Raw genomic sequence first — 22,350 nt, forward strand, 5'->3', positions numbered from 1 at the left:
AAATACTATCAAATAAAAAGGTAGTTTTATTCTCTTCCTTCCCCTCAACCCACCGTCTGTAAGATATTTGGATGGCTGTATCAGAGAAAACAGAATGAGCAGTAACTCAGTTTTTTTTTTCTCTCTCTCCTGTTCTAGTATTACTAGAACCTTTGCATCGGGGAAAACAGAGAAGGTGATCTTTCAAGCCCTCAAGGAATTAGGTCTGCCCAGTGGAAAGGTATTCACTGACTTAACCATATTCCTAAAGCCGTTGTCACTGTCGTTTGATTATCCATTCATATGTGATAAGCTAGGTTACTGTGTTAAACTGGCATCAGTTGGAGTCAGTGACATAGCGAACAGTTCATTTTCTTTCTTCCCTTTCACTGACCATGTTAACGCTTTACAAAGTGTTTTAAAGTCCAACTATTTCACTTCACAATGATTTTTGTCAACTTTATTAAGCTGCGATGCAAAGAGGGCAACTGTTCTTTATACAGTTTATGGAGCTTGTTTTAGAACACCCAGCCATACTGCCTGAACCTAGCGTAGCAACCGCATGAATTGTTACCTAATAAACTCCGTTCCTCCAGACGGCCTTGCAGAATTTCATGGAGGATTTCTTTCTATCCCATCCATTTACATTCATGACCCTTTGTACTCAAGTCATTGAAATTCATTTTTGTACTGCAAGAGAGACTTATGCCTCTGACTGGGTTTAAAAGTCTCGTTTGCACGTTACAATTCAGTGTGACAGGTAAATTTATTGGTTGTTCCCGTCCCTTTCTGTGATCCTCAGAAAATGCACAGAATAAGTGTAATTCAATACTGCGTTTGATTATCCCATATCCTCTAAGGGAGCATTTACATCCCACCCTCCCCCAAGGAGAAGTAGAAAAATTTCTGTGTATTTGATCAATGAGGGATTTCCCAGAGAAAGCTGTGCTAGAAACAGGTGTCACCAAGTGTCTCACGTGTCATCCATGCCATCATGATAACTGGGGAAGCCTCTTTTCACTTGCTGTGGTTACTCCGGGTGTACAGGGCTTCACGTCAGGACCTGGTAGATAGCCACTCTCCAGGAGAGAGATGCTCCTTTGATACCTGACCCTTTTTATTCTCCACAGAATGATGAGATTGAGCCTGCTGCGTTCACTTATGAAAAGTTCTACGAACTGACACAAAAGATTTGTCCTCGGACAGATATAGAAGACCTTTTTAGAAAAATGTAAGTTTTCCTTACGAGGAAGTGTTATATAGTACTATCTTTGCCCCTGTAGATTTTGAAACCCTTATTGCTATAATCTTTAAATATTTGTTGCTACCTCCAGTATGTCTAGTGAGGATTAGATTTTTTTCACCCATTAATTTATTAGCATAGAAGCCCACTCTGAGATCTTCTTTTATTTTTTTAAAAACTTTGACATAGATTAATTACAGCACTTGGAACGTGCCCCCCACCCCCCGGCATTGGCTTTACTAACGACTACAATTTAACCTGCTCCTTTAGGTATTAACCCATTATGTGAACTAACTAGATTCAATTTGGAATGTTAATATGTTGTTGGGAAGTCCATTCATTCCAGTTATTTCAAATGGATGACTTACATGTTGTTTCTGAGGGAACGTCTTCTGATAATGCTAAAGAATCGCATCTGGCAGGCAATGTCTGTGACCTAGTGGGAATGTTATCTTTCCTTTGATAATGTTGTTGGGCTCCCCCTGCCCCCACTACACTCCCTGGCCACTCTGAGAAATCACCTACTTTAGCGTTAGAAAATAAGTTTAGTATTATGAACAAATGTCAACATGTAAATCGTGCCTACTGTAGCATCATATACAAAAACTTACTTTTTCTAATACATTTCTTTTCAGCAATGGAGACAAAACTGATTATTTAACGGTAGACCAATTAGTGAGCTTTCTAAACGAAGTAAGCTTTTTCATACATTAACTCCATAAGTCTGTGTGCAGTGGCTTGCCTCCCCAGTGTCCTCACTGCATGCTTGCGTCACGCACCCTTCCTCGCTTGGCTTCTGCCCTGCTGATCTTTCCATGATGGCTCGACCAGGTGCAAAAGTCAGCTGCTGTCTCTGTGTCCTCGCTCTTCCTCCACGCTGGCTTTGCACGCCACTTCCTGTTGGATTCACGCTATGATGTCTAGCTCTGGTTCCGTGTGTATGTGTGAAATTTGTAATGTTTTTATTTAATTAAATGTGTCTGTGTTTCTTGCAAGATGATTTTTTAAGGTACTTTGATTCTGTTGATCTCATAAGCAGAAAAAGAATGGATTGAGTTTATGACACTATATTGGATTCTCCATTGCTAACTTTTCCTCAGACCTTTGCATGGACTCGAAATCTGTATTTTTTTTGTCTTTTAATGGTTTTGCATGGAAAACATATGTAGGTTCAAATATTTGACACTTGAGCTTCTAGGTAAAATATAGTGTAAGGCCAACTAGATTGCAGGTTAAATTTTCACTCTTTTCAAAACAAGCTCAGAGCTGAGATTAGAACATGATTCATTTAGCGACTAAAACCGGCAACAAAATTTGCTTAAGTACAAGAAAAATATTTTAGAACAAGTAAAGGTCACAAGTTTTTCTATTTTAACTAAAATGAACTTTTTTGTTTTCATGTACAAAAAGTGCTTTTTTTCTCTTTTTTTTTTAGCAAAACCCACAGAGTTCTTTTTAAATTGAAATGAATGGTTCACCTTTTCCCTTCAACATACAGTTAGAAAAGTTTGAGTAAGGAATGGACGATATACTCTTGCTTGGAGAGAATTTAAGTTCACAGTAATACCACATAACAAGGACATGCTTGAGGTGGCAGGACTGAGCTGAAGGAGTCGTGTGTGGTGGTAGAACACATGCTTTGCATACATGAGACCGTTGCTCAATTCCCAGCAGAGAGGAGGGGCCATAAGCATCATGTTGGAAACCAGATAGTGCCTCAGAAAAGAGAATGGCCAGCCCCTGGTTTGCCACTTTGCACAAACAAATCACACCTTTGCCAAAGGTCTTCTCTTCACTACGTGCAGACTCAGTGACTACCAGGGCCACATGTCAGAAACTGTTGACACAAACATACATGCCCTGTGACAAGAAAGAGAGGGACTTCATAAATCCACATAAATGCCCCCACCAACGAGTAATCTGTTCAGGGAAATACAGTATTTATTTTATCTGAAATTATGTTGTCTTTCCAGCCCACTCCACTGTAGTCATCCGAACACTGTAATCTTTACCTAGATATTATTTATCCACATTCTGGTGCCACAGTCCCCCCAAGTTCATTGGCCTCACTTGATTTCCTTAGTCCCTCTGCCTCCTCCCTTTTGTCTTTGTTTTGTGTTGTTTTCCTTAGCTTTGCCATGCACTTTGGTTCATTGATTATCTTAAACCCGGTGAGATGGGAAGGAACCTGGCTTTCTGGGTGGAAAATGTTTTAAGAGAGAGGAGAAAACCTTACCACATGGTCAGTTCATCATTTCTTCCTGGGCCAGTCATCCTTAAGCATGTGACTCCTACTGCATCATTCTTCTGTAGTTCTAAACCAGTTCTAAAGTCCCAAGGATAGGTGCTACCCTCACAGCCTCTTACAGGATTCATTTCCTCTCATACATGGTTTTTCTTTGTCTACCTAATAATCAGTTTCATAATTCTAAAGGATTTTAAAATGTTTATTCATAAAACGTGTAGCCTATTCCTTTTTAAATTGAAGCATTTAAAGAAAACAGTGCTCTCATGCTTTTCTGGCTCTGTCATCCATTCTTTCTGGTGAGACAAGCTCGTCTCCATCACTGCTGCTGTGGATGGTCATAGGCTTTGTTCTTTATATTTCCTTCTCCTTGGCTCCTCCTTAAGCACGGAGGTGCCTTGGATGTTTAGATGAGTCTGATGGAATCAGTATGTTTGTAGATTTCTGCAGGTTGTAGAGATATTACCAGAAAAGTGTATGCCCTGGGGTTTCAATCAAAGTGTCACCCCAACTAGCACTTTCTTCTTCCTCCACTCTTCTTCCATCCTCCCCCCCCCCCAACTTGCACATTCTGTGTGAAGTTCTACTCTTATCCCATTAATTTCTCTAGAATCAAAACATCTTTAGGCAGGGCAGCTTCAAATCTTGTAATGCAAGGAGACAGAGCTCATCCAGAAGGCAACAGGCTTTGGAACATAAAGTCTGTGACCTTAAAAAAAAAATCAGACCTCAACATGTTATCGGGACCTCAGCCTTGCAACTTCAACAGGCAGTTTCATGGCTACATGGGAACCAGCAGCATGCAGCAAGGCAAGAGATAATGAGGAACACTGGAAGGACAAGACCCTGGTCACCATGTATGCAGATGTCAGGGTACAGTGTTCTATCTTGACATCAGAAACAGTCAGCTTAGGAAACCCGTTCAACTAAGGGCATTGAGCATGTTAAGCAGAGCCCCAGTTATAAACTACCAATCGATAGGTACATATACAACAAGGCTACCTGGCTATGACTGACTGGAGGCAGAGGACTCCCTTTCCTATTAGCCAGCGGCATGCTGGCTCCCACCATCTGTCTTCCACGCTCTAAATCTTGCTCCTCCTTTCTGCTCAGTAATCTCTGCCTTCAAGAGGTAGAACAGAGAGAAAGACCCAGTCCTTTACTTGGTTACTGTGTAGGGTATGTGCCCCTCTTGCCTCAGTGGTAGCTTTGGATTCATTTCTCCTCTGCTTTCCAGGGCCTCTTGGTCACAGATGGCCATAGTCTGGTTCCCCGGACAGGCAGTATTAGTATCCCCTAGCAGCTTATTAACACTGAGAAGTCAGTATCTGTACCTAAGAAGATGCCCAGGCAACATGTGTGCCATGGAAGTTTGTGCAGCACTGGCTAGGCTAATAACATTCTTTCTTGGGGTGCTTAGTGAAGTTGGGGAGAATCTGAGCATTATATATATATATATATATATATATATATATATATATATATATATATATATATATTCTGGTATTCTCCATAAAGAATTTAGTCAGACAGGTTCACTACTCACAGCTAAACTTTTGGTGTCACCCTGTCTCTGGGTTCTATCCAATGGATAGAAGGAAACTTCCTTGGCCAGAATCTTGAAGAATAGCAGGCTCCAACCAAGGAGAGCTAGGGAGACCCATGCTGGGAACTCTCAGTGTGGGGCTCTGCTGTAAGCTCAGCCGTACGTAGCAGGACTAATGCAGCCTCTAGGATCAGGTGGGTTGCTAATAAGATACATTGATCTCAGTGCCACCTCCACATCTCTTTTGCTTCCTGTAAGCATAATAACAGCTAAGGGCTTGGACACTGGAGAACTGCATGGAGAGCAGGAAAAACCGAAATAAGAAAGAGCAAATAGGTCTTATGCGGTGGAAGTAAAAACAAACAAGCAAAATGATGACTATTGTATCCCTAGTTATCTACTTCCTCACACAAACGTCACCACATCCCATGATCACATTAGAGTTGAAGCTGACTTTTACGTTTCTATAACTGGAAATATGTAAGAAAGTACATAAAGGATAAGAGAGGAAGAGGAGAGAGCATTCCATTCTCTGCGTGAGCCTATCCTTGCTGGTTGTTTATTTTGCTTTTTATGGCATTTTTAAATATTCTAACAGCACCCCGCTCTTCCAGTGCACTCGTAGTAAAGACAGTTGAGATCTTTTCTCAGTAAAGCCGAGGACAGAGTTGGGGAGACTTTCCATAGTAGATCTCATTTGCTTGGCACAGGTTTCCATAACCTACTCTTAAGAGCTATTTAAACCTCATTTTAGAAAGCCCTGGATGCCAGGAAGCAAAATCCTGGGCATGTTGTTTATCTGAATGGAAGTTGATGATGTCTCAGAACTGTGAAGAAATGCTGGGCTGTTTCTGACTTGAACTCTTCTGCCCCCTTTTACTCTGAGGTTACCTGGATCTGATTGTATGCAGCATTGGTCCTTACTATGGTGTGATAATGCAAACCCTTACCATTTGTTTCTCTGACTCTAGATTATTCAGAGGGACCAGGCTCAGTTACCTTTTAAAGTATGAAAACTGGGGGAAAGAAAAGATTATGTTATTTATCTGGCAGAGCAGGAACAAAGACAAAGTGGCATTTTATTTTGTCTGTACTTAAAGCTCTTTTGCTAAGACTGTAACCCATAGGTAGCAAATACAGATATGTGCGGTTTTCCTGGCTCTTCCTTCTGCTAGATGGATGGTCTTATGAATGTGATGCTCTCTGATTACATTTTAATGGAATTTAATTAGGAGCACAGGTCAAATGATTAGTCCTACCTTGCAGGACCCACTTAGTTGGGATTTTCTTTTTTTTTGTAGTGAATTAAAGTGAATGTGGTTACAGATTAAAGCAATGCTTTTTGCTACTTTCTTTTCTCCCTCCCTCCCTCCCCCTTCCCTCCCCCCCTCTTTCTCTTTGTTGTTTTTAGAGGGCTGGCCTCCAGCTCACTATGTAGCATAAGATGCCCTTGACATTCTGTCCTCCTGACTCTACTTTCCAGATGCTGCAATTACACAAACAAGTTCCACCACACTGAATCTGTGCAGTACTGGAGATTAAACCCACAGGGCAAAAGCATTCTAACAATTGAGGCTTACCTCCAACTCTAGAGCAGTAATGCTTAAATTGAACAAGTCAGAGCCACCTGGAAATCTCACTAGACCTCCTTGTACCCCAAATCATTCTGGTTCCACACAGGGAATCAGTTTCAATAGATCTGGGGAGAGACGCCCTGAGTCCACATTCTTTAAAATCCTCCAGGAGATGGCAACACTGCTGCTGCTATCCACACAGCATTTTAAGTATCACCACATTAGTATGTATGTGTATAAAATCACCCAGAGATGTCTGATTTCCTTCTCTTTTTCCTATTGTCATCTATCCACCCCATAGCTGTATCCCATTTTTCTTCCACTTCTTAAGTCATATATATTTGTCTCATCATTTCTCTAAGTTACAATTGCTCAACAGGGATCTTATGTTTAAGGCAAAGGCAAATTTTACTAGGGAAGAAACTGGGGATAACTGAGTGTTTTATGTTGGGGTATGAAAAGAACCCTTTCCATTCCTTACCCGTCTTCTTTAGTGCTATTGTCTATGGGGAGAAAGACGTGTAGTGTAGAGAGTGGTTGGGCTTTTGTTTCTTTGAATGCTTTTAAATTATTCTTCTCACCCCAGGGGAGACCCTCATCCCCTTGAATACTGGGGTCTGCTGCATGGTGCATCAGATTCTTATAGGGTGTAGGGTGTTTTCACTTGCCTGGCATCCCACCGTCCACATCAGTTTCCCTTTCTCTACAAATCCCATCACTAGTCTCTACAATACCAAAGCCTGTTACTACCATAACAGTTTCTAGTCTAGCATATACATAGGCATAATCAATAATTCCTTAATATTACAATAGAAGGATGCTCCATCAGGATAGCCTGTCAAAAACATAGTGATCTCTTCACTTTAACACTTTTAACTAAATAGGACAAGGCAGATTCTAGAGGCATCTATGCTTTAGCAGTTAAAACCAAGTGTTCCATTGGCCAATGGTATTGTTTCTGTACATAGCCCCCTTTTCAGAAGAACACCCCAAAGCAAACAGGGCAAAGAGGTCCATATGAACTTATAGCAGTTGCTTCTTAAGCATCTTTCTAATAATATTGCAAAATCTGTTCCTACATCTGTGCAAAGTTGTTGCCAAAGTACTATTTGTTAATCAATCCTTGCTCATATTTGCTTATTGGTCATCATTCTATGAACGTTTGCTTTTTCTGCATTTGAGAAAGGATACAGTGCAAGCTTATCATCTACAGTGAACTGTAAGAAAGTTTAGTGAACCCACTGCCTCCAGAAACATGCCATGACATGTATGTACCCATATTCACACACACATGCAACACAAGCCTGTGCGCACGCAGGCGCGCACACACACACACACACATGCGCACACACGCACACACACACTTATGCACATAAGCATGCATATACACACAGGTAGGGAATGGATAAATGGACTTCTCACCATTCCAGGAAGTCAGGGCAACACCACTGCAAGAGTGGTGCTCCTTCAGTGCAAGAAGCATCTTGGGTGCTGATTGAGAAAGGTGGAGATGAGCAGCTCCCATAGAGCCTTCTTCCATTCTGTCAACTTGGGGACTTCTAGAGCAAAGTGAGTGCAGTGGTGGAGTGAAGGTGCTCTGAGCTGTTGCACTTTAAATTTGTTTTTGTGTAATATACACATAGAAGTATTCTGTGCTGATGAATTTTCATCATTACTATTATATCATTTTGGAAAGCTATGAACCCGAGAAAACAAAGCTCACAGAGTGATCAAGAACATCTTATTATTAAAGAAAGATTAAAGAAGGTTTTGTTGTTGTTATTGTTACTGTTTGGGGGTTTTAGACCACTTGTACATGATCTGGTTGCTTATTTTAATCAATTTTTTCTCTTTACATTTTTGTTTTTGGTCTTTCAAGACAGGGTTTTTCTGTGTAGTTTTGGCTGTCCTGGAACTCACTCTGTAGACCACCAGACTGGCTTCAAACTCACAGAGATCCGCCTGCCTCTGCCTCCCGCGTGCTGGGATTAAAGGCGTGTGCCGCCACTGCCTGTCTCTTTTCACTTTATAAAACTAGCCTTAATAGTAAATTTTTAAATACTGTAAAGATACTCTGATCTCATTTTTCGCACATATTTGTGGCAAGTCACTCACCTAAGGTATAGGAAGTAGAGGACAGTACACTTAACATTCTCACTCTGTCATGTAGTCTTCACATTTTAAATGGGAGAGGACCACACATCTCCTCTTTCTTCACCATCAGGCTCCAACAGAGTAACTTCAGATATGAACTTTCTGAAATATAGTTCAGGGAAAGAGCTAGGAAGGCAGCAAAGTCTGATTTTGTAATTATAAATATGATAGTCTAGATGTACCTTGTTTTACAAATTATATGATTAGAAACCTGTTTCAAGGGTGAGGAGCTTGGTTCTAAATGGAGTTATTTTCTCATCATAGCATCAACGAGATCCTCGGCTGAATGAGATTTTATTCCCATTTTATGATGCTAAAAGAGCAATGAGAATCATTGAGATGTATGAACCTGATGAAGATTTGAAGAAAAAAGGTAATATAAATGAAAAAAAATGAATTAAATTTTAGTTTTGCCAATACAAGAAGATGTACATTCAAAGCCCTTGAATTTTAATTAAAATATCTTAAATGCTTTGAGGCACCATAGATTCAAAGATTAGTAATTAATTTATTCTCTTCCTGCTCTTCAATTAATTTAATTTGTATATTCCTTCAAGTGAATCCACACTGTCTGAAGTATAACACTACACAATGTACTGCGTTGTAGAGCACATTGTTGTGATAACCCGCTGTTTGCTTGTGTGCTAAGTTTTTTTTTTTATATAGTGCTGAAAGGACAGTCTCTATGTGCAGCCTTTGAAAAGAGTGCCTGCCACATGATAACCCACACCTTCCTTTGTTCCCTATGTTTTGCTAAGCAAAACAACTTAGGATTTAATATGATGTGCTAACTCACTCCTTGTTTGTCCCCTGGGTTGGAAGATTAAAATCACTAATAGTGCGCTAGTGAGGAATCATTTTAGCAAGTTGTCTGTATTCCTGGATCTTTGTCCCCTTCATTTTGTTTTGACAACAATATGTTGTTCGAGTATTAGTCAAAGAAAAAGCGTGGTGAAGACTGAAGGGCATCCCTGCGGCAGGGCCTGTGAGTCTGGCTCTTGGCAAGGCAGTGGGGAGGCAAGCACCACTCACTACATTTACTTCCTGCAGCTTTTTCTTGTCGCGGTGACCGGGATACCTGACAAAGCAACTCAGGTGGGGAAAGGATTTATTTTGGTTGACATTTGCAGGACGTTTTAGCCCGTTGTGGTAGGAAGCATGGTGTCAGGGGGCACCTGGCCACCTCCTAGCAGTACTAACAAGAAGGATCCCAGATCCCAGACATCCGCACAACGGCCTGTCTATACCAGTTAGTTCTATAACCTCCAAAACAGTGCCAACCACTAGGGACCAGATGTCCTACCACATCAACCTGTGAGAGACATTTTACATTCAAACTCTGAGAATTCAAGACTGAATAAGAGGTGCCTCCTGCCCTCTCCCATACCCATCCTGAAGGCAGTTGTAGTTTGTTCAAAGGAAAGACAAGTGAAACTTCCTCTGTGAAGTGATAATGTAATGATTTATGTGTGTCTTTGTTATTTCTCAAGTCTAATTATAACTGACACCACCCAAAAAACATAGCTTCTCGCTTTCACAAATGACAGAAACTTAAAGCCTGTCTGAACTTATTGAGTGTAAGAATACAGCTCCAAAGGCATTTCTCCTGGGATTTTGAATACACACAACTACCTGGAGGTAGGGACCGTAACTCATAAAGTAGAAAATGTGCCTCCCAGGTAGCTCAGCATTTCCACTTGCAGGCATGTACCCTAGAGAGTGTCTCCTGTAGTCTCCAGATACTGGCTGTCAGAGTGGTGAAGTGTCTCATGCTAGGCCTCTGTACCCACTATGCTTTCTGCTTAGAGTGGGCCAGGTATCCAAGCAGGCCAGCAGTTTTCAATGTCTTCTGTATACATGTGACGCCCAGAGTAAATCCTCCAGTCCTAATCTCTATCATAAACCAGAAGCCTGCAGTAGACCTGCTCATCTGCATATTGAACAGGCATGTTTGCAAGATGCTTTGATTTTCCTGTCTCCATGCCTCTTCCTCTCACAACCTAAAAAAAACGATTGTACTACTCAGCTTTTCAAGTCAGAATCTTTGGAATCACCCCGTGGTTTTGATTTTTTTCACAATACTTTTCTGCATTTGCTCATCCTTCTGCAGGAAAGCCCCTCTCCTGTGTGTTTGTGTGGCCTGTCCCCATGTGTCTGTATGGCTTGTCCCCATGCATGTATGAAGTCTTAAAAAGATTTCGCTGGCCATGTACGTAAATCAGTATCCCACTATTCTTTTTTAACTTTCATCTTTCCAGCTTTGTCCTTCCAATATGGTGTTATAGTTATTTGTTCATATATTTATTTCTTTTACCCATCATATGTGAGTTTTGTAAAAATGGGATGTAGCTCTTTTTTCTGCACCTATCCCAGGGTATCAAAAATACTTGCTGTTAGAATGAATGTATTTGCCAAGGACAGAGAAACTTTTATTGTAATGCTTTAGTTGTAATTAGAAATGGAATACATATCTAGAAGCAAACTGTTTCTGGATTAAAGGTGTGCACACCTTTAATCCCAGCACTCGCAGAGGCAGAGGCAGAGGCAGAGGCAGAGGCAGAGGCAGGCAAATCTCTAAGTTCAAGGCCAGCCTGGTGTACAGAACAAGTTCCAGGACAGCCAGGGCTACAAAGAGAAACCCTGTCTTGAAAAACCAATACAAGTTCATTTCTGTGTAGACTACCATATATTCAGTGAATGATGAACTGTGTATATATGTGTACATGTATGCATATAAGTTCATGAGTGATTCAGATGCACATAGTGGTATAACCATTCTGTAAATTTGGAAACACTGGAAATGATCTATTGATTAAGCACACATGTAGTTAACCTGAAAAACGAATTGGGGAGTTTTACAAGAACTAAGGTAGTTCTTGTTATTTGGCGGCAGGAAAATGGAGATGTACAGCCCATAGGCCCAGTGATACCATCTCTAAAAGGTCCAGCCTATAGAGCAAACTGTGAGACCTAAGCAAGCTGTGCATGAGGCCCGGAGCTGTTTCTCATATGGTCAGTGGAGCTTTTCAGTGGATATAAAACTGTTTTCATAACTTGCGGATGGTTGCATGAAAAAGCCAAGGGCTGAGGCTGCTGCTCTTTGTGAAACACTGCTTATTGACCCGGCAGTTGCCACGTAGGCCCTGCCCTATTCCAGAAAAGTGGCTGAAATGAGCAGTGGCCTGTGTTTCCATGTTTCTCACCAGCTCCACACTCTGCCTTTTAGATCATTGTGAAAATTAATTTGTTAAAGTTTGGAGAGGTAACCATTTCCAGGAAGGGCCCTCCTCCAACTGAATGAGACTAACAGTGACAGAATTAATTCCACACATCTTACGTGTGTTGTCAGTTGCCAGTCATGATTCTTTTGGGCCAACATGTTTCCCACTTGGCCAGAGAAACCAGTAGATGGGCAGCAGAAGGCAAGGGTGGTTGTAGCAGAGCCAGAGGTCCCTCATCTCTATGGGTCATAGCAGAATGTCTTTATTTGGAGGACTGTCACAGACTGTGCCACTTATAAAGTTCCATTGTATACTTTGTTCAAGTTCTGAAAGGTGCGGGTTCTTGGGAACAAAGGCAGAGTTGTTTCTGCTCTTATTTTTAAGCTGCTTCAACTTGGCTGGGCAAAATGTAAGATGTGCTTCTTCAGAGCCATGGTGCCACTCAGAGTTTTTTTCTCCCCAGGCCTCATATCAAGTGATGGATTTTGCAGATATCTGATGTCAGATGAAAATGCCCCAGTCTTCCTAGATCGCTTAGAGCTTTACCAGGAGATGGACCACCCCCTGGCTCACTACTTCATCAGTTCTTCCCACAACACCTATCTCACCGGGAGGCAGTTTGGCGGAAAGTCTTCAGTGGAAATGTACAGACAAGTTCTCCTGGCTGGTTGCAGGTCTGGAACTCAAGATGGTGATTTGATTTGGCAATGTGTGGCACCTTTGTCTTCCCCTTATCCCTCCCATCCCCAGTGTTCTAAGATAGCCAGTGGATCTTCTAGGCAGTGGCTCATACCTAGTCATATATATATATGCTCCTCCCTCCAATTTGTGAATGCCTGTGATGAAGTTCAATTTACAAATTAGGCATGGAGAGCTTAACAACACTGACACTAATTTTTTTTCCAATGATATGCTGTGATGACTGTGACTTGTGACTGCTATTATGAAAGTAAGGGTTCCTTGAATATAAGCACTGTAGTTCTGTGACATTCTGCTAGCAAGGAAGGCCTCTAAGTGGCTGGCAGGTGGTAGTGAATGTAGAGTGATGAGCCGGGTATTGGACTTACCCAATTCCTAGGCAGGACACTTGGCTGATGAATGATGCCATTGTACTCTTCACAGTGGTATGCAATTTAAAGCATAGAACTTTGTATTCTGTATTTTCAAACCAGTGTTGACTCTCAATAACTGAGCCATAGATAAGGTGGACTATTGTAACTTACTTTTCTCTGCAATCAGAAATAGCAACCAGAAGGAAAAGGACATTTACATTTCTTTGTAATAGATTATGTTCATTTTACTTGGAGGGAGAAAAGAAGGTTTCGTGTAAGTCTCCAGTCACCTTAGGGATCAAAACACATTCATTTACTGTGATTTTAAATATGACTTCCAAGTCATACAACAAGAAAATGTGTTTATTTTAAGAATCCATATTAGGCTTTCTACTAGTTGTAGGTAGTTACAAATTTAGTTTTATTTAACGCTACAAAAAAGGGTAGGGATTTATAGTCTGGTGGTAGAGCATTTGTTTAGCCTGTGCAAGGTCCTGAGTTCAATCCTTACCTGCCTGAAATAAAAAAAAAATCAAAATTAAAAAAAAAGTGACAGCTTAATGTGAAGCTCAGTTTTGTAAGGAGAGATCGCTGCAAGTGAATTTTATAGACATAAGCAAACATTTACGGTTAAATATTACAAAAGTGAGAAATGCAGGTGTGCTATGATTATTTGGAAATATTTTTTAAGCTCGCTGTGTTTTGTGTATAGAAATGCTACAAAGGAGATTAACCCTACTCTTACCTCACGGGTGTGTTCTGTTCAATATCTTTGTCTGAATCGTAAGACAGCATGAATGTTTCTTGCTTGGTCCTGGGAACTAACTGTCCTCAGAGCTTTATGACCCCTAGGCAAGGGCTCTATTACTGAGATATATGTCAAGCTTTCATTTCACTTTTTACTTTATTTGCCCAAGCTGGCCGTAAACTCTCAATAAAATGGGATTACCATCCTTTGCCACCAAGCCCAGATCAAGAAAATTCCCTAAAATGATAACAGTAACATTATCCTACCAAGTTTGTTTATAAATAAATTTTGACATCACCCAAGCCCAGCCTATATTGCAAATTTTCCATTGTCTTCTATTGCAGCTTGGTCCTAAGTATGAGTTTATTGAGAACCAGGCACCTTATTATATCCATTCAGTCTCAGACTCTCACTCACAGCCCTTTTTTGATGATACCAGCGTGAGGAGTGGAAGGTAGTTTTAACCTGTGTGTCCATGAAATACCCACGTTCCTCATTCAGTTTTGTGACCTTAAGAAAGTGACTTATTTTGATGTATCTTTGGCTTTGTGCTTAGTTTGCTGGTAAGGGCTCGGTGTGGTAATTTGCCTGTGCTTCTAGGTGTGTTGAACTTGACTGTTGGGATGGAAAAGGTGAAGATCAGGAACCGATAATAACTCACGGAAAAGCAATGTGTACGGACATCCTTTTTAAGGTGGGTTTTCAACTTTCACAGTCATAGCTTTCCCAGATTGTTGTGCAAATGCAGGAAACAGGAAAACAATTTTCTTTTTTTAAATTTTCTCAAGCATTGTATCTTCATTTTTCTTGCTTCTCATTTTAAAGAGAAAGTCAAGACAAATCTTATTGTCCATATAATATTCTCTTCATGGTATTTTTATGGCTTTCAAGTGATATCTATTATATAATGAGACCCTTTAGCAGAATCTACCCAGTTTTACCCCAAAACAATTTTTTGGCATAGTTGGGCGCCTAGTTACTAGAGAGGCTGAGGCAGGGGGATTACTTGACTTCAGAATTTTGGAAAACATAGTGAGAACTACTCTCAAAATAGAACAATTTTTTAAAAATCGTATTTACCTATTTCTTGCTTGCTTTCTGTTATTCCTGAAAGACCCCAAGGTAGCATAAAAAGAGAAACAAAGTTGATTAATAAGCCTTACCATAATGAGATAATGAGGTTGGTATTGTGAATGATTGTTAGGAAGTCTTCTAAATTTGGAAGCCACACCACAAATTGAGAAAAGATTTGGAACAAGGACTAAACTATATTTTACAGGGCCAGCAGAAAGCATGGTCAATAAGTAATGTGGCTAGTGAGAAATCCACCCTCCACAAGCCCTCTCACCAAAAGGATTATGTAGTTATAAACAAGGTTACTCATAGAACCTTTGGGTGGTCTCTACATGTGATCCTTATTGTTTTCTTCCATATGACCATGGTATCTCACCAAAGGTAAGAAATTCTGTGTTGTCTAATGTCAGATACATCTGTGCCTGCTGGTTTGTATAGGTCAGGAGAGATAGTAGCAATGTCTGGGACAGTGGCTCTTAGCTCAGCCTATTGTGAAATCACCACTGTGTCTCCAGAAACACAGGTACCTCTATTCTTTCGTGAAAAGTTCCACCCATATTAGCTCTCTTATCCAAGGTATTGGTGACTTGTAATCAACAACTCAAGACTACTCTTCCTAAGAATCAAGAGTATATTAAAATGACAAAGTGTGAATTTATATTGTCATCAAATGACAAAAAAATAATGGTGTCCTTTTTATGGAATTAAGGACCCCAGTTAGGATGCAGCATGGAAAAGAATCACCCATAAGGAAAGCAGACTCCAAAGGCAAAGGCCAAATTTTCCTCCAGGAATAATTCTTGACTGTTTACACTAGATCTCTAGATGATTAAGTTTGTGGTCATTCCTACCTGTGAATAAACTTTAAGAAATAATACTTAAATGACTTCTGTACTCATAATAATGTCTCAACAGTATCTATTCAGGTTTATCATTTCAACTGCACTTCCATGGATAATTATTCTAAAAATACTTTCTGACTTGCTAAGTGAGGTGGCTTGCCCTATGGTTAGCTACAAACTAGTAGAAGTTGGAGACTTTATAGTGTGATACTCTGACTGTAGAAGCATTGGTTCGAAGTCCTTTTTTCTAAAACAGACATGCACATCAACTGTCGGATGTAGCTTTTCTGCTTCATGTGATACAAGGTATATGGAAATGTTGTGCCATTTAGGAGTAGGTAAAATTAAAGTCGGAGCCCTCTCTTTTGCCTCACGTGTTACTTGACCGCAGAGGAGATCCACTGTTCACTAGGCTCACACAAAATAATGGATATTGCAGTTGTCACATACAGTACACTGAGATCAACAAAGAATGCTGAGCCTACAGTCCAAGATGACTCCAAACTCAGAGGAAGGCCAATCCAAAGCTTTCTGAAGTCTTTGTGATATTACCAACACATTTCTTCAGATACAGGACAAGTTGAAGATTGGTCTACAATGAAACTTCCTGTATGAAGTTACTGTTCTCCTCAAGGAGAATGATGGGGGCTAATGGCATGGTTTAGTGGTTGAGCACTTGTTTCACATGTACTGAGCCCTGGATTTGAACCCAAGTACTGCAGGAAGTGGGTGAGGTGGACCAGAGTTCCTGGCTCTGCACACGTCAAGGGAGAACTGGCAGGTCACTCAAGTAAGGTTATTTAACAGCTCTGGAGAAATAAGAGAGCTTTGAAAAGCAATGTCCTAAACCTCTTGAGTCTCCCCAGGGGAGGTGTCTTGGCAGATGTGTTCTCTGGGTCAGAACTGGCAAAGCTGACTTTCTTGTAATGCTTGGTTAGTGGTTTCTGAATAGTGTCAGGTGCCTTAAACACATCTGTTCTTTTCTCTCATAAACACTCTTTGTCTTTAAAGGATGTAATCCAAGCCATCAAGGAAACAGCATTTGTCACATCAGAGTACCCTGTAATTCTCTCCTTTGAAAACCACTGCAGGTATAAACGCTTATTCTTTTCCATGAATCTACTTGATGGTGTTTCAGATCTCTGGTTCCTCATCCTGTTGCTGCTCATTCTTTTTTGTTTAATAACAGTAGTTTCCTTGTTGATGGACTAAGTAGCAAATAATCCTCCATCCAGGACAGTTTTTCCAACCCTGCCCACCAAGAAGCCATCTTCTTGCGGCTCAGAAATGCTTTTTTCCAAATGAAAGGTCAGGAATGAGGCACCTAATTTAAAGTTTGCTTGAGATGGAAAATTTGGCAAAAACCTGGAAGGTATTTTTCTATTTTTCTTGCCAGTTTTTAATTTTAAGTTGCACCAGTTAAAGTTTGTATGGTACTTAAGAGTGTAGCTCCAGTTAATGTTATGAAAACAGCCTTGAATTTTGCAAAGCAGGAGCCTCTAGTTATAGGGATGGATATCTCATTCTTGGAGAGTTAATGGACATTTGAATTTACAAATGCCACTTCTTTCTCCCCAGCAAATATCAACAGTACAAGATGTCCAAGTATTGTGAAGATCTATTTGGGGATCTCCTGTTGAAACAAGCACTGGAATCACATCCAGTATGTATTTTTAGTAAACCATATTTCCAGCATGAATGGATTTGTTTTGAAATGTGTTTTTCAGGGGTCAAGTAGCACTGGGGGACGAATACTAAGGATTTTCATATTTATTTAGATTCTCTGGTACAAAAAGCTTTTATCATGCTTCAGAGGGATGTCGAGAGGAGCATAAAGTAAACATGTAACTCGGTTTCATCTGGATGCTCTTGGACTTTCATGTTTAAATTTCATAAAGCTTCCATCCCAAGAGTCCAGGCTTCGTGGTGCTTCCCAGCATCGGCCACATACTGAGTCACTTAGGACACCTGCAAAAAGACCTGCGCTAGCCCCCGCCCCCCTTACAATGTTGTTTTGCTTCTAACTGACCCAGCACAAGCAGGTGTATTTTTTAAAGCCCTCCAGGTAAACAAACGGGCACCCAGAGTACAGACCTCTTGGGAGCCTGTTGCTGTGGGAAGTTCTCCAAATTGATGTCATAATATCCAAAGTTCAAGTTCCCAACTCCAAAATAAATACTCAGATGTAGTCACATGGCCTTTTTTGAGCTTCATTGTATACCTGACAGTTGCTTCATATAGTGGCTGTTACTATGTCTGTAGAAGGCCTTTATGAAGTCTGAACATGTGTGTAATTGTTTCCTAGAGTTCCTTGAGTTTCTGTCAGGAGACAGAATGCCCAAGAGAATAAGATGCACTGTAGCAGGGTGTCACCAGAAACAAGCCTTCCTGAAGTTAAAGTGTTTTGTTGAGGTGTTCAGCCCTCCTGAGAGCATGGGAACATTGTCTAATAGGAGGAGGACAGGGCAGTAGATGACGAGATGGGATTTGTGCTACAGGAGTAACTTGGCTGGTTTAACCCTGAATTTTTCCCAAAGGCAGGTGTGGCAGCTGAAGGCACATGAGAGGCTGCAAACTTTGTTCCCCTCCTGACTCTGCAGCCTGCTGAAGCGTCATGGCAGGTGCTGCCCATGTCCTTCCAGCACTCCCTCTCTCCCCACCCCCTGGCCTGGCTCTGGCTGACACTGTCTACAGCTTTTTGCTGGAATGTGACCTCTGGTCATTGATGAGGCTCTCCTCACACAAGAGAGACAGGCCAGAGGGTCTGAGAATCAGCACCCCACCAGTCCCTGTACTCTGCATCCCCGGGGGCCACTTCTGAACCCTTGTTCTCTTCTGTCCCTCGGGCTCCCCAGCAGGACCTCCCTGCGCACCACCCTCGGGTGCCCGCCCCTCACCGGCTCTCTTCTCTTTCTTATTTTTGCACCCCTCTGTTGATGTCAGCAAGAGCCAGCTCTCAAATAAACTTATGGTATGCTAATCCTTGTCTAGGAAACTGATTCTGAGGGCTTCAATACTAAGAGACAACCCTTAGCGTGGACCCTCTTCCTGTTCTCTTGAGCAAGAGAAGAAGCTTCATTTTGGGGAAAGGCCATTATATTCTTAATGAAAGGACATATACATCCCCAGGGAAGGGACCAGTTCCAGCAGACAGCCTGCGACAGGCAAGGTTCTATTAAAGGTCTTCACAAGGCAAGACGCAGACTTGTATGTCATTCATAGGTTAAAATAATGAGTCCTGAAATCAGCGGCTGTGTGGAAAGATGCATAGGTAAGAGTGTAGCTGGGTGGGTAGGGAGTGAATAATTAGTTGGAGGACCATCCCACTGATCACTGAGAATAACCTAAACGGAAGCCAGAGTGAAGTGCAAATTCATGTAATTCAAACATCTCTCATTTTTAGTGACCCTGTTAAAATCCCAGGTTGGTTTATTGAGAAAACAGGCTTAGTCTATGATCTGGTGCAGAGGGAGGGCGATCTAGGGCCTTTCAAGAACCTGAAATTTAAAAGGCCTACCATACAGCAGGACTGGCATGCCCAGGACCACTCAGATCAGACCCCACCCTACTAGGGATGTTGGGTCCAGTCTGTATACCCCAGAAAGTTAGGGGTTCCAAGTTTGCAGTGTTATTTCAATGACTTGGATTCGGTGAATTGAAGTGAGGAGTATGAAAGCAGAGTTGTGCAGACTGACATCTAGTGGACATTGGCTAGTATGACTCTTCGGGACTCTTCTGGGCTGGAAAAGGAACGAAGCCACTAACAGCTCTTTCTGTCTATCTCCAGCTTGAACCAGGCAGGCCTTTGCCATCCCCCAATGACCTCAAAAGAAAAATACTCATCAAAAATAAAAGGCTGAAACCTGAAGTTGAGAAAAGTAAGTCAAATGTGCATATATCTTTGGGCAGCTCAGCTCTCCAGGTGAAGTGTGTTTTAGAACTACTTGCAGATTTGAGAAGGGAAGGGTGGGATGTCGATATTACATTTACTTTCCAGGCTATGTCACTACATTCCCATTTATCTTTAATTTCTACAACTGCTCCAAGAAGTGGGAAGCACCAATTCATGTGCTTATGTGCTGAAATACAAAAGGAACAGTAAGAAGTAAAAACAGTGTTTGTATTGCTACGGTTCTTGTCACAGTTTTGCTCATAAAAGTTGAATTAATTTATACTCACATTGGTGGCATCTGAAAATCCCTTCTCCCAGAATATTCATAGTGCTGCTTATGGACCCCCTTTGACATATATGTCTCCTAAAAGAAAAGAATGTGATTTTATTTTGTTTTTGTATATTATACTTAGCCATTTGTTGTTTTTCCAGTTCTAGAATGCAGAGAAATTTGATTCCTACTTGCTTCTAGTGTTTCATTTCCCAGTTGCACTGCTTGCAATACTCTTATTCTGTATCTCAGTTGATCTCTAGTACGCATGGCAGTTTTCTGCCATATAATTGTTATTGCTCCTAATTCTTGGTCTAGACAAGGTTCTCATCAATTGTGAACATTTGATATCTATCTTTACATACTGACTCCTTCTCCAAACCTGGCAATCAGAAATGGGAGGTGACTCACCCATGTCCAGTAAGTTTTCCTCCTGTGTATGTAACATGCTGGCTTCACAATTATTACAAAGACACAAGCAGTAGGAATGGGTAAGATATGAGCGTAGCCTATAGGTGCCCATGTGATATGCTGCCCTTTCCTGTCCTCAGTGTTAGTGATCTCTCATCTGTTACCATCTCCTTGTTTGACTTCACTAACAGAACAGCTTGAAGCTTTGAAAAGCATGATGGAAGCCGGAGAATCAGCTGCCCCAGCTAACATCTTAGAAGATGACAATGAAGAGGAGATAGAAAGTGGTGAGTTGTGGGGCCGGAGAAATGGCTTCATGGGTGAAATGTTTATTATTGCAAGCATGAGAACCTGAGTCTGAAGAGCCAGAATCCACATGAAAGCCACAGGCTTACCATGACCATCTGCAATGCCTGTGTAGATGGGAAGTACAGACAGGAGAATTTCTGCATGTTTGTGAGACAGATACTTTGACAAAAGTAGTGGGAAACAACCAGGAGAGCCTTCTCAAAAAAGGTGGAAGGTGAGGAGTGACAACCAAGGTTGTTCTCTGACCTCCACATGCATACATGCTGTGACCTCCACATGTATGTACGCTGTGACCACCACATGCATGTACGCTGTGACCACCACATGCATGCATGCTGTGACCACCACATGCATGTATGCTATGACCTGCACATGTATGCATGTTGTGACTTCCACCTGCATGCATGTTGTAACCTCCACATGCATGTATGCTGTGACCACCACATGCATGTATGCTGTGACTTCCACGTGTATGTATGCTGTGACCTCCACATGCATGCATGCTGTGACCACCACATACGTGCATGCTGTGACCTCCACATGTATGCATGCTGTGAACTGCACATGTATGTATGCTGTGACCTTTACATATATGCATGCTGTGACCTCCACATGCATGTACGCTGTGACCACCACATGTATGTATGCTGTGACCTTCACATCCTTCACATGTATTCATGCTGTGACCTGCACATGTATGTATTCTGTGACCTATACATGTATGTATGCTGTGACCACCACATGCATGTACTCTGTGACCTGCTCATGTATGCATGTTGTGACCTCCACATGTATGTACACTATGACCTCCACATGTATATACACTATGACCTCTACATGCATGTATGCTGTGACCTGCACATGTATGTATGCTGTGACTTCCACATGCATGTACTCTTTGACCTTCACATGTATGCATGCTGTGGGCACATACACAGCCTCTTTCACATAGTCTCATTAGCACACATAAACATCCTCCACACAGACATATCACACACACATGCACAGTAATGAGTTATCATTTCAAGCTACACGTTACAAAAATGTTTATATTAGAAATAAAAAAGGAGTAATCTCTCTTAATGAATCCCTTAGAATAGTGATGACATCTTGCTTACTATTCAGGAGTACTTTTTTGATTAGCTGTAATCTTTTGGGAGGGTTGGTATTTTTCTCAGGTACTGTTGTTTGCAGTTTATCTGGACAGAGGATGGTAGTAGCCTAGTAGTATCCCTTCCCATTGTGCACCAAGTCCTGCAGAAAAGATTCACAGTCAAAGACTTGGCCTTGAGTTGAATGGACCCTTGGAACAGGAAGGAACAGTCCTTCCTATAAAGGAAAACATGAACTTCAGTCTTGTTAGTGATAGCAGTGAGACAAGGAACATAAGGTAAGAGACCTCTAATGAAATGACTGGCTGATGTGTACAAAGTGAACTTAACAGTCAAAGCATGTATTAAAATTTTATTTAATTACTTATTAATGAGCTACACTGGGTATAACTCAGTGATACAGCATAGGCCTAATATGCAAGAACTTTCTCACCACACTTCCTGGCAGCCTTACTTAAAATACTTGAAGATTTGCCATCACCTATTTTTTTGTTTTGTTCTTTCGTTTTTCGAGACAGGGTTTCTCTGTGTAGCTCTGGAGCCTATCCTGACACTCGCTCTGTAGACCACGCTGATCTCGAACTCACAGAGATCCGCCTGCCTCTGCCTCCCAAGTGCTGGAATTAAAGGAGTGTGCTACCAACGCCCAATACCATCACCTATTTTACCTTCTGTAT

The 22,350-nt window shown here is 41.3% G+C and overlaps 1 protein-coding gene across 14 annotated transcripts in view; it reads left to right on the forward strand.

Moving 5' to 3' along the window:
- Plcb4 (phospholipase C beta 4) overlaps positions 1 to 22,350 on the forward strand; it is a 375,454-nt gene that overhangs the window by 282,114 nt on the left and 70,990 nt on the right. For all 14 annotated transcript variants that reach the window (XM_040746359.1, XM_040746367.1, XM_040746358.1 and 11 more), the window contains 10 exons: positions 139 to 220; positions 1,110 to 1,210; positions 1,858 to 1,915; positions 9,006 to 9,114; positions 12,426 to 12,636; positions 14,363 to 14,456; positions 16,690 to 16,769; positions 17,257 to 17,341; positions 19,466 to 19,556; positions 20,444 to 20,539. In XM_040746359.1, the coding sequence (XP_040602293.1) occupies positions 139 to 220; positions 1,110 to 1,210; positions 1,858 to 1,915; positions 9,006 to 9,114; positions 12,426 to 12,636; positions 14,363 to 14,456; positions 16,690 to 16,769; positions 17,257 to 17,341; positions 19,466 to 19,556; positions 20,444 to 20,539 (1,007 nt within the window). The remainder of the gene's footprint in view (positions 1 to 138; positions 221 to 1,109; positions 1,211 to 1,857; positions 1,916 to 9,005; positions 9,115 to 12,425; positions 12,637 to 14,362; positions 14,457 to 16,689; positions 16,770 to 17,256; positions 17,342 to 19,465; positions 19,557 to 20,443; positions 20,540 to 22,350) is intronic.

The sequence above is a fragment of the Mesocricetus auratus genome, unplaced genomic scaffold (genome assembly GCF_017639785.1).
Source record: "Mesocricetus auratus isolate SY011 unplaced genomic scaffold, BCM_Maur_2.0 Super-Scaffold_100004, whole genome shotgun sequence".
NCBI lineage: Eukaryota > Metazoa > Chordata > Mammalia > Rodentia > Cricetidae > Mesocricetus > Mesocricetus auratus.